Raw genomic sequence first — 12601 nt, 5'->3', positions numbered from 1 at the left:
ACTAACTAAGTTCAAAGGTCGCTGTTATGTGCGCATTAGTATTGTTTATTGTGTATTGATGAATCTTTGGTTGCATATTTATTTGTGAATACAGCATACATTCAATTACTTTGCTTCTTTTAGTGTATTTTTTATAATTAAGCCTTAGGTAGAAAAAGAAAATGAGAATATAATAAAAGGTTACTGCATTTGTATGGGAAAAGATGAACTCGTTTTCTTGGACGAATATAGCACGACCTTTGGGAATAGTTCTATTCCACCGTTATAATTCAAACAAATGTAAAACTCTTAGTTGTGGATGATAATAATGATAATATTAATGAAAGATGATGACGAAGAAAATGATGTGACGTTATGAACAATAATCGGTTTGAAATAGGGGAACGATAAAGATATTTCATCCTGTTTTCATTTTTTTACGCTTTTTGTTAATACCTAGTTTTCCACAACCCATAATATTAACACATAGCTATATGAACCTATATAAATGTTTCCGGTCGATGAATATATTTAGTTTACTTGGATTTTATCCAACATCTTTCAGATCATGGAGGGGATATGCTTGTATTCAGATCATGGAGGGGATATGCTTGTATTCAGATCATGGAGGGGATATGCTTGTATTCAGATCATGGAGGGGATATGCTTGTATTCAGATCATGGAAGGGATATGCTTGTATTCAGATCATGGAGGGGATATGCTTGTATTCAGATCATGGAAGAGAGACGCTTGTATTCAGATCATGGAAGAGAGACGCTTGTATTCAGATCATGAATAAGTATATCAGTGTATCTTCAACACATTGTACTTATACTTTCTAGGATATTAATCCCTAACGATGATAATCTTTAAAAAAGAAAACGTTGACTCTTTTCAATTTTTTCTTTATTCACTCACTGTTATTTTCTACAATTTTCAGATTCTTGATTTTCTACACTTTTCTATATTATTGACATTGGCATATTAAAAAGTTTGACCTTTGTTTGTGTATATGTGTTCATTCTTGATTTGAATTGTCTTGCATTAGACATTTTAGCTATGGAACACCCCCATCTCCCCTGTAATTAATCCGGAATAATACTGATGATTTATAATAATTTACACCCACTTCGGAAAATAAAACCAAAGTATGTGCCTCAATACACGCATACAGGAACTTTGAAAATCAAAACTCTATTATGTACCTCAATACACGCATACAGGAACTTTGAAAATCAAAACTCTATTATGTACCTCAATGCACGCATACAGGAACTTTGAAAATCAAAACTCTATTATGTACCTCAATACACGCATACAGGAACTTTGAAAATCAAAACTCTATTATGTACCTCAATACACGCATACAGGAACTTTGAAAATCAAAACTCTATTATGTGCCTCAATGCACAGTATATATACACACAAGATCAAGTCTTCTGCCTACCAATATAAACGTACTGTTGTTAATATAGTATTTCTACCTATCGATGTAATATAGTATTTCTACCTATCGATGTAATATAGTATTTCTACCTATCGCTGTTTGACTTACTTATAATTCTTATTTCAATGTTCACTCTTCCCTTTCTCCAACTGAAAATAATTCACATATTTTCAGGCTTGATTTGCTTTGGCCACGTCTATGATTTAATCTGCCAATCAAATGTTACAGCTGTTAAAATAAAACATCTAATCAAGCCAGGATCATGGCAACAGCTGGTGCTTTGTTATTTGTTATGTCTACATGATCAGGTCAACAAAATGCAAACGGTAACTCGTTTTGTTTACATAAAGGACATCGCCTAAATCACTGTTACGTGTTTAGGTTCGAAAAAACAGTAACACAAAAGACTGAAAACAACAAGCTTTGAAAAATTTAACAACAAATTTATTTCCCTGGAAAAATACTGTAAAAATACAAAACAATAAGAATTTACGGTTTTAAGAATCAAATCCAAAATACAATCCAAGAATAATCCACGAATTAAATTTTAGAAGTCCTAATAATTAAATGTTCTAATGAATTCAAGTTCGAGTCCCGACGAAGAATCCAAGATGGAAGGGGATGACGTATACTGTATCCTTTGTGGTGTTGTAAGGTCTACAGTTCTGTGTCATTCACAAAACAATAATTTATTAAATGTTTTTGTCCAAGAATTCTGTAAGAGCACTCAAATATTTCCAGGAAAAAGAATTATCCTTTAGAATCCAAATAATCTGAATAAAAATTAAAATGTAATTCCCTAAACTGGTCACAAACAAACGAACACCTTGACATCAAGTGTTTTAAGCCCAGACTAAGAAAAATCTCTATAAACAAAAATTATATGGTAACTTGAAACGCAAAACAAATTCCCGGATGAGGGTCAACTTTCCAGAATCTTCGAGAAGCATTTACGTCTAAAGCACGTATTCCCAGTATGACCGTGACAAAAACCAATCATTTTACTCCGAGAATAAACAAAAATGAAAAGTTGTTTACTTCCCTCACTGCTTTCAAAATCAAGGCAGGGAACTAGGTCAGCTTTAGGTGTTTACAACTGAACAGTCAAGGTCAAACTATTTGCTGGAAAAATTGAAACTCCTAGTAAACAAAATTATTTTGACATGTAATGCAAATAAAAAAAAAGATTTTAAAACTTACAAACAATTAAATTAAATAAAATATAAATTAAATCAAATATACATGACTATCACATACGCAATAAAAATATTCAGTTATTTCAATCTTAATGCTTCCATACCTAGCAATTTAGTTTTAATTTTTATTTTTGAAAAGATGTCTGTCCTTCCTGGCAATGGGGGCAGGGACAGATGTGTCGATGACACGGACCAAGGACAGTTGTGTCGGTGATACGGACCAAGGACAGTTGTATCTATGACATGGGTCAAGGACAGTTGTGTCGGTGACATGGCGCAAGGACAGTTGTGTCGGTGACACGGAGCAAGGACAGTTGTGTCGGTGACACGGAGCAAGGACAGTTGTGTCGGTGACATGGATCAAGGACAGTTGTGTTGGTGACACGGGCCAAGGACAGTTGTGTTGGTGGCACGGACCAAAGACAGTTGTGTCTGTGACACGGAGCAAGGACATTTGTGTCGGTGACATGGAGCAAGGACAGTTGTGTCGGTGACACGGGCCAAGGACAGTTGTGTCGGTGGCACGGACCAAAGACAGTTGTATCGGTGACACGGAGCAAGGACAGTTGTGTCGGTGAGATGGAGCAAGGACAGTTGTGTCGGTGACACGGAGTAAGGACAGCTGTGTTGGTGACGCGGAGCAAGGACAGTTGTGTCAGTGACACGGAGCTAAGACTAATGTGTCGGTATCACGGAGCATGAACAGTCGGTGATACGAGAAATGTCGTTAGCGCGAGAAGGTAATATTATGGTATAAGGACGAGATGGTGTCGTTTCACAGGATAAGACAAACAACGAAATTATTCTTGTATACGGCATATTGCTTGTGTCTTTTCTGAAAATAATGAAAAAGTTGTTCATAACTTAAAACATTCCATCCGCTTAGTGGGTCACAACTTGAAATTTATTTATATATTTTGTATTTCCGTCACCCCTTGGTGAGTAAAATACACAAAAGTATTTTCTTATAGTTAATATAAGTTTTAAAAAAATCACATTGCTTCTTCATTTACATTGTTATAATTATCACAACAAGAATGTATATCTTCATTTACCCTCATGTATTGCAACATAGCCCAGCCCTATGCATTTGTAATTCTTGTTACATGATTTAGAACTGTCGTATTCTCAATTATATACAACTCTACCCATATCATCAGCAGCACATTATTGGTTGTTTTGTGGTATATATCTGGTATCATCTTATTCCTCCCCGTATTCCACACTCAGTCATTAATAACATTATCACACTCAGTCATTAATAACATTATCACACTCTGTCATTAATAACATTATCACACTCAGCCATTAATAACATTATCACACTCAGTCATTAATAACATTATCACACTCTGTCATTAATAACATTATCACACTCAGTCATTAATAACATATCACACTCAGTCATTAATAACATTATCACACTCAGTCATTAATAACATATCACACTCTGTCATTAATAACATTATCACAGATCTTTATTTAAGTTTCTTTGTCGGGTCCAGCGTGCTATAAAATATACCTGCATTGTAGTTTGTCTGTGTTGTTTGGTTAGCAGTGTTTTAGATGTTTCTGCCAGCATCTTATATAGTGCACGATTTCTGGAGATGTTCGACACATTGGCTGTTATTTTGTCTAACTTTTGTAAATTATCAAATACGAGGATAAAGCGATAAAAATTTCTTTAATACAGAATATAATATTTAACACTAAATCAAACATCAATTTAATTTGGATTTTTCACATTCTAACTATGCAGACCAACTCTAAATGAAATGCAGTTTTCTCGTTAATTAAATATATTGTTAGGTATTTATGCCAAAAATTTAACCTTTGTAACTGTAAGTTACATTACAAGTACAAATTTACAACAAAAAACGAAGAAAACCACCCAGCCAGTGTGGGTACGTGAGAAAGCTTGCTAGTAGCTTCTCGTGGGTTGGTGGTTCTTTCCGAGTTTTCCCGGGTTCTTCCTCCACCATTAATACTGGCCACCATGTAAAGCCTTTCTTGTGCTGAAAAATGGCAATAAACCCACAACAACAACAACAATAAAAAAGAATAATGTAAGTGTTGCGTCGTTTAATGGAGTTCATAGAAAAACAAGTAAAAACACTTTTTTCAAGCAAATGCGTGCATCAGAGCTCATCTTCTATATTAGAGAAATAAATATTGTTATTCTAAGACATTTCAAACTTACATTGAAATTATTGTACTGTCTGCAAACTAGCAAGTCTTTAAAACTACCAAAATGTTATAAATTAATATGGGGACTGTATGTTTATGTCTGTACGGTTTTTATAACTTGTCCAGATAGCATACTATACAATGGTTAGATACCTGATATTGAAACAAGAAGCATGAACAATTAGCTAAATGGTAAGTATAGAAAATTATTAATCTGTTTCATGTTTTAGTGGACAATAAGTATATATTATTAACACTGAGTATAGATTGAAATCATGTTTACCTGAATTAGAGAAGCCTTTATGAGCAATGCCTTGTCTATTTCCTCTGGCATCCAATTAATACTTTCTTACCAACAAATACTTTGCATCATTTTACAGTTGCAATATTAAAATATGTAACTTTGATATTAGTCAATATCTGCATAACTCTGTATGGATTCTGTATGGATCAAGAAAGATACTGTATAATAATATCACAGGAGGTCGAATCTAGCAGATTTCTCCTTCTTTCCAAAACGGTCTCTGGCTTTAGCAATGATTTCTGTTCCTCCAAACTGCACCTGTATGAAGACCGATCTGTTGACTCCTTCGCTAGAAAAGGGCACATCCATATAAAGTGTTCCTATATATGTGCAACCTTTGTCGGTGACAAAGTGTGGGGATTTCTGGCAGGACTTGTAGAATGGGAACGTGATTCTTTCTTGAAACTTATAGGTTACGAATGTCTCAATCTCCTCGCTGCAGTGTCCCACATTTACCTCTTGCCCAACCTCATCAAGCTTCTTGAAGACATCGGAACAGTATGGACCATCATCAGTGTTAACCCTTTTATTTGGAGGATGAATCCCCGGGATGTACTCCTCAGACCAATCAAAGCCATAGGTGAATTTGCAGATGCGGCTTTTGATGACGGACGGGTCTCTTCCATACAATATGGCTCCCCTGAGCACGGCAGCTGAGGGCTCTGGCGGTAGAATTACTCTTTGGTTCGGGAACTTTGTTTTGATTGAATCAATCACTAATGGACATTCTGAAAATCCACCAACTAACAAAATCCTTGTCAGATTCGGCACACATTGAATGATCTTTTCGAGATGTTCAGTAATATTTTGTATGCAGCTTCCAAAGAAGTCTTGTTGAAATACTTCTGCATCTATTGACAGTTTGTTGTCCGATCTAAACTGTACAGAGGTGCTGTAAAGATGAATTGATTTAAGAGAATCCGATAAGTCACGACCTTCCTTTTCTTTATGTAGCTGAGACAACCCTATGGGTATAGATATGATTACTTTCTTGTTTACTTTTGAACGTTTCTTTCTCTCAAAATCTTGCATTAATTCATAGAATCCTAACGGATGGTTGGCCTCAAAGGTCTTCCATACAGGTGCACCAAAGATCCTTACCATAAATGCACTGAAAGACGCATTTACAGAATTTGCTCCCCAATCTCCACCACTAGCTTGGGAAATTTCTTTTAAAACTCCATCTTTTGTGATTTCATGTACAGTGACATCAATTGTTCCACCGCCCATGTCGACAACCATGTACCTGGATCCTGATTCCATAATTGAAAGATCTTTCACTGCTCCACTTTGTGATAAGGATCTCCTGACAGCGACATCTCTGCAGAAAACGGATGCACATTCCGGCTCCAGAGCCAGTCTCAAGTGAGAAGGTTCAATACCAGCTTTCTCAGCAGCCTCCCTCATGAATTGTTTTGATTTGTCGCTCCAGATGGCGGGCACCGTCAAAACCCAACCAAAATCATATTCTGTTAATTCTTCAAATCTCGCTTTCGCCTCGTTGACTGCAGTGTCCTTCAAATATTCGATACACATAGCAAACACATCAAGTGCAAGCATTTTCTTCCCTGTTGCATCTAACAGTTCTATGCCTCGAGAAAGGTCCTGCTCTTTGTAAAGTAGCATTTTGAAATTTTTGAAGAAGTACCATTCGGCAGGATCTTCGTCGTCATCAGGCAAGGCGCAAAAGTGTACTTCAGCTTCATAGCCGAAGGAATGGAATTCTTTGTTTGGTTTACAAAGGACGCACGTTGGTGTTTTAAGGGTTCTTAGTGACACCGATTCCCATTCTTTGACTTGCACCTCGTAAATATCCTTTCTTTTGTAACCATCAGAAGAAGATATAGCATATCCCGAAAATGAAGTTCAGATATCCAGTGCTATTACAAAAGGAACAAATGTCCAGGGACCATCCATTTCTGTTTCTTGAGCCATGTCAGCCTATGGATAGCCTTCTCTTCACCAGATTAGGGGCATGCAAGTGAATAGGAAGTAAATAGCTAATTCATATTTGATTTAAAGGCAAAATTCCAATTTCAAATGTAGGAGAAATATGTCGAAGAGCCCAAATAATATATAGTTTATCAAATAAATATCATTTTGACCTTTAAAAACAAATTAATCCAAAACTTCATTATACATTCAAGCATTAGAATAATTTTGAACTACATTGGCATTCTGTTTGACCCAAAAGAAAACATTAGTTATTGACTATTATGTTTATTTATATGATTCATTCGGTGACATAGCGTGTGTCCTCTGTTTGTTAAATATTAGGTTTAAAGTGCTCTTTAAACTTGGTATTTGGATGTATTTATCTTAGTACTCTAACCTTATAAACAAAAAGGTCACTGCGACCTACGTTTTATGCTTCCTACCATAGGTTAGGAATCTGTGCTAAGTTCATGACTACGGGTATGGCCCATACTATCAATATTCTGGCCTGTACAGAAGACCCTTTGTGACCAGTTTATTTGGAAATAGGAATAAATACGTTCATTAACTTTTAAACTATCTGTATTAATTATTAATATACTGTATATTGTGGTAGGTTACCCTCAGCAGGTTAACTGTGTATTGTACATATGAATGAGAATATTAGTTAGAAAAGTGGACTGCGCGACGTTTTGCGAGTAGCTCATCAAGGTAATTATTGATCCCTGAAATGTATTTCTGACAGTGGCCATAGTGACTGTCAATGAAATGTATTTCAAAGCATGTGACTTTTCTCCAGTAAAGTCTGCATTGTAGGAGTGGGTCATGATAATAATATTCGAAGCAATTTTTAAGAACAATGCATTTATTAAAGAAAAAGAAATTTATTCTCTGGTTGTAAAACCTCTTTACAGTTTATCTACTTTGATATAATAAGAAATAATGTTTATGTGTTGTTTTTTTCACAGTGCCAAGGTATGTACGTTTGAACGAATGTTAACAGCACGTAAGCACATTGATTGCTAAATAGTGCCTATGAAAATTTCAGATCTGAAAACGTAGAGATAAAAAATAACTGCAAAATAAAAGAGCAACCTTTATTTACAGAAGGGCTAACATTTCGTTCTTGTGATCACTCTTTTTTGAATTTACTGTCTGCATGATAGTCATTGTTTACAATGGCTGATGGATACAACTAAAACCTTTGCAAAAGTGAACTATTTCATCATTAATTTCATTCTGGTGGGGTTTTTTTTATTCATTCGATAACCACAGGGTGACCAACGATCAAAACAATATAGTATGTAATGAAAAGATCCGTAAATGGTTATATCGTTCTATAATTGGTTCTTGAAAAAGGAGCAGTACAAGTTCAAGGATGGGCCCTAATGACGTCGACAAATTTAGACAGTAGCAGAATTTAATCTTGCTAATCATTCACTGGAACTGACAACAATGATAAATGTGTAGAAATAATGATCGTTGTTCGGTGTTGAGCGCGTGGTTTTTATACGTCTCCCTTACAGTCCCCAAACAGTTTGTTAAAATTAGGGTTGTGAATTAATATCATGCATATTGGTCACTTAAATATTAAAGATATAATGTACCCAGGTAAGCTTAATCAAATTAAATTTAGTTAGAATATGTCGGAGAAGGTTACTGTATATAGACGAAGAGAACATCTGGAGATAGATGATGTTGAAAATATGTAGTTTGAAGTCACTTCACAATTCGAAAATCTTAACGTGTTGGCTTAAATGACATATATCAAAATGTTAATTATACGTTGAATGAGCTGTTTGAAGATCAGATAAAGAAAGTTTTCCATGAGCAAAAGAAATTATTCATTTTAGGAGAAATGAACCAATACATATTAAATCTCCCAATAAGAGTCAATGGTTAATTATGACTAGTTCAGCCTGAAAATGAACTCAGAAGAACCGTCCCGTGACAAAGTCAAAGTCAAACTTTAATTGACCACATTTACTATAATTCGAGTAATGCAATTACATTAATATCCCTCCGATATGTCATATTATTATATTACTATCCCTCCGATATGTCATATTATTATATTAATATCCCTCAGATATGTCATATTATTATATTAATATCCCTCCGATATGTCATATTATTATATTAATATCCCTCCGATATGTCATAGTATTATATTAATATCCCTCCGATATGTCATATTGATCACTAGCCAATTCTTTTATTTGTAAAGCCAGCATACTTGTGCCTGAACTATCACACGCATTACCTACAGGTATTTCAAAATCTTCATGAAAAAGTTCCAATATAAAATTTTAATAATAATAATAATAATGAGGACTTTGTATAGCGCCTAATCTTTAGAAGCTCTAAGCGCTTTACAACATTAGACAACACCTATAAGATTAAAAAAAAATATATATAATGATATGATTACAAAGACAAACACCATGAAATTAGAAAACATAAAAAAAAAACTTGCTGAGAATATTTAAGGTAGGAAACATTATTAGGTTTTTAAGTTTGTTCTTGCAGTCGAAATGAGTTTTGAGAGCACTCTTGAATGGGATCACTGTGTCTTTGTGTCTAAGTTCAGTGGGCAATTCATTCCACGTTGCTGGGCCCTGGTATGCAGCAAAAGAACGCCGACCATATGACTTTGTATATTGTATAGACTGTACAACTGCATATTAATTAAAGCTAATCATGATATTTTATACTAGATTTTTTGCTAATGTCATATTCCACTGATAAGGCATTGAGATTGTTATGTATATTTAATTTTCACTGTTTGTTATTTTTTAAAATTTCATTATATGCTATTTTAATGTAACATTGTATATGAAACATAACCTTGCCCAAAATCAAGTTCATTTTCTACTTGAATTATTGATTTTTTAAAATTCTTTACACAACTAATACATAGCTAAAATATTCTCTTTGTGTACGGGTTTAATATTATTATCATTATTAATAGAAGTAAGCATGTTTATTTGGGTCTGGGTCAGGGTTATTGGGATTCCCCTGGCGTGCCTGACACACTTCGGGTTATATATTATAATTTAAGTAACAAACTTTCTAATTATAAATAACATTTTTGGGGGGTAAATATTAAGAACTTTCTAGAATGTTATTTTCCATTAAGTATTATATTTTAAATAGAAAATGTTAATTGTGCCTTGGAGTCAAGTGGAAGACCATATAATTTTGTTACTAGAAAGATTATTCATTAGTGCTTTAACATCCTAGAAGAATGAGGTTATTGTTGTGTACAGTATATTATTAGGAATTATTCAAATTATTTCTTCATGGATTATTTGGGATTTAATTTGCTTCATTTTATACATTTTTACTTTGTATTCTATGGAAATAAATTATTTGTTGAATTTTATAAAGCTTGTTGCTTTACACTTTTTTATATTACTTGTTTAAAGCCATAGAGTCGTAATTAGATAAATATGTTAATCAGTCATCCTGGCTTGCCCATGAAATACATGATGCAATCAAAACACCTGTTAATGTTGAACAATACAAACAGATGAAGAATTTAGATTTAGACCGATAAGAAGACCAAACAATTTCTTCACCAGCATCTTGTTCAGCAGTCTAAACAAAAGCCAGGTGATATACGTTTTTTCTCTCAAAGATATGGCAGATTGTAATGTTAAATATTCAAGTTCAATAATGTTTTCACCTGAAGGAAAGATGGCGTATTTATCAACAGAAATGAAGATATTGCTAATGAATTTAATGATTATTTGTAATGTGCTAAAAATAAGTTATTAAAAAATCTATTACTCCTTGTCATCATGAAAACTATTAGATATTTCCAAAGAAAAACTTAACGGAATACTCATGATTAATAATTATAAAGTGTTAAAGTAAGTTAAACTTCAGATGCCATAATGTTCACTTACAACATCGGGCTAAGATTTATATGAAATGCAGCATCTTTAGCTTCCGAAAGGAACATAAGAATACAAGAAAGAAATTAAGGTTAAACCTGTCAAAATCAGGCCTCTCTGATAAAGTTAAAATTACAGACGCATTTCAATCCTTTCTTTCCTATCTTAAACTTTGAGGAGCAGTTCCACGATTGTGCAAGAGTACAAATTGTTGCATAGTATGCATTTGGGTTTTGATATTAATCAGTGACGTACAACAGCTCTCCTCAGTATGAATGTAAATCGCTGAAAGCACCAGACAATGAACATCTTGTGGGAATCATGCTCGATTATTTTAGCAGAGCATTTGACTTAGGAGATAATGCTATTTTTTTGCTAAATCAGTTAAAGATATGCAAACTGGGCAATAGTGCAATAAATAGTTAAAACCCTATTTAACATGAAGGAAATAAAATGTTGGCATAATTACGACTATATGGTCTTACACAAAGAATCATAAATGAAAGAAAACCAACAAGTTTTGTAAAATTCAACAAATATTTTTTTCCCTTGAATATAAAGTGAAAATTTAAAAATAATTTACAATATTGTGAATTAAATCCCAAATATGCATACAAGTTTTATCACAAGTCCAAATTTATGAAATTCCAATTGAATTCCAGAGATGTTCCAAATAAGTTCCAATATTGAATATGTTGATGTGCCTGTAGTCTGGAACGTGCTTATATGACAATGTCCTGAAATGTGGCGATGTGCTAAGTCTTTTGATGTATCACAATAATGTAATCCAAAACGTCCTTGACTGAATTCACTATAATTCAAAAATTAATGTTTTAGACCAAGACTATCATTGAGCACTGTGTAATCCCAATGAATAATTATGTGAATGAATAAATCCAACCAAATTAAAAACTGAACGCAACGGTTAAAGCTGACTTGGTCCAGTCATTTCGAGCTGTACACTTAAAAATGTAAAAGAGGCATCTAGAAATAAATATAGATACAAGTTCTGGCAGAAGTCACGAATGAATTGGGTTTTAAGTATTTACATGTTAATGGTTATTTGTACTCGCTTATGGATGTTTGTGTGTCAAGTGGAGAAAACATGGATGCTTGTGCATGTGGCTTGTATCAAATAGCAGTGTATTGGGGTGCATATAAGGAGAAGACTTAGACAACTTCTTATTTTTTGGAGATGAAGGTGTGTGCGAGATACTTACGTACAATTTCCTTCTGCGTGCAACGAGTCAGTTGTTAGAGCAGCGTGTTCCCTTGAGAAGAAATTTAAAAAGTAGCAATCAATAGTGATAATGTAGACGAAGGCGGTTTTGTTGTTATTAGCCAGAACGGCATTTATCGGGGATAAATACTATAGTGGGCATTCTACTGGTGACCCAGATGTATGTCTAGGCATTCTACTGGTGACCCAGATGTATGTCTAGGCATTCTACTGGTGACCCAGATGTATGTCTTGGCATTCTACTGGTGATTCTACTGGTGACCCAGATGTATGTCTTGGCATTCTACTGGTGACCCAGATGTATGTCTAGGCATTCTACTGGTGATTCTACTGGTGACCCAGATGTATGTCTTGGCATTCTACTGGTGACCCAGATATATGTTTGGCATTCTACTGGTGATTCTACTGGTGAC

The 12601-nt window shown here is 34.3% G+C and overlaps 1 protein-coding gene across 3 annotated transcripts; it reads right to left on the bottom strand.

Annotated features, from left to right (window-relative positions):
- Positions 1-4288: 4288 nt before the first annotated feature.
- LOC149785992 (heat shock 70 kDa protein 12A-like) lies at positions 4289-12222 on the bottom strand. 3 transcript variants are annotated; one of them, XM_089976264.1, is made up of 2 exons: positions 12169-12222; positions 4289-7071 (listed from the first exon to the last, which is right to left on the bottom strand). In XM_089976264.1, the coding sequence occupies exon 2, from the start codon at positions 6738-6740 to the stop codon at positions 5286-5288; it is 1455 nt and encodes a 484-aa protein (XP_089832390.1). In that variant the 5' UTR covers positions 6741-7071; positions 12169-12222; the 3' UTR covers positions 4289-5285. The 3 variants fall into 3 exon arrangements, with proteins under 3 accessions (XP_089832390.1, XP_089832391.1, XP_089832392.1); XM_089976265.1 differs by having other exon boundaries at positions 4289-7066; XM_089976266.1 differs by having other exon boundaries at positions 12173-12201.
- Positions 12223-12601: the final 379 nt, after the last annotated feature.

The sequence above is a fragment of the Sinohyriopsis cumingii genome, chromosome 12, assembly GCF_028554795.1.
Source record: "Sinohyriopsis cumingii isolate HCF-2022 chromosome 12, ASM2855479v2, whole genome shotgun sequence".
Classification (NCBI taxonomy): Eukaryota; Metazoa; Mollusca; class Bivalvia; order Unionida; family Unionidae; genus Sinohyriopsis; species Sinohyriopsis cumingii.
Note: the sequence above shows the minus strand (reverse complement) of the source record. Positions and strands in the feature narration are given on the sequence as shown.

Excerpts from the sequence above, each read along its gene's own strand:
- LOC149785992 (XM_089976264.1), bottom strand. The coding sequence starts at position 6,740 with ATGCTACTTTACAAAGAGCAGGACCTTTCTCGAGGCATAGAACTGTTA.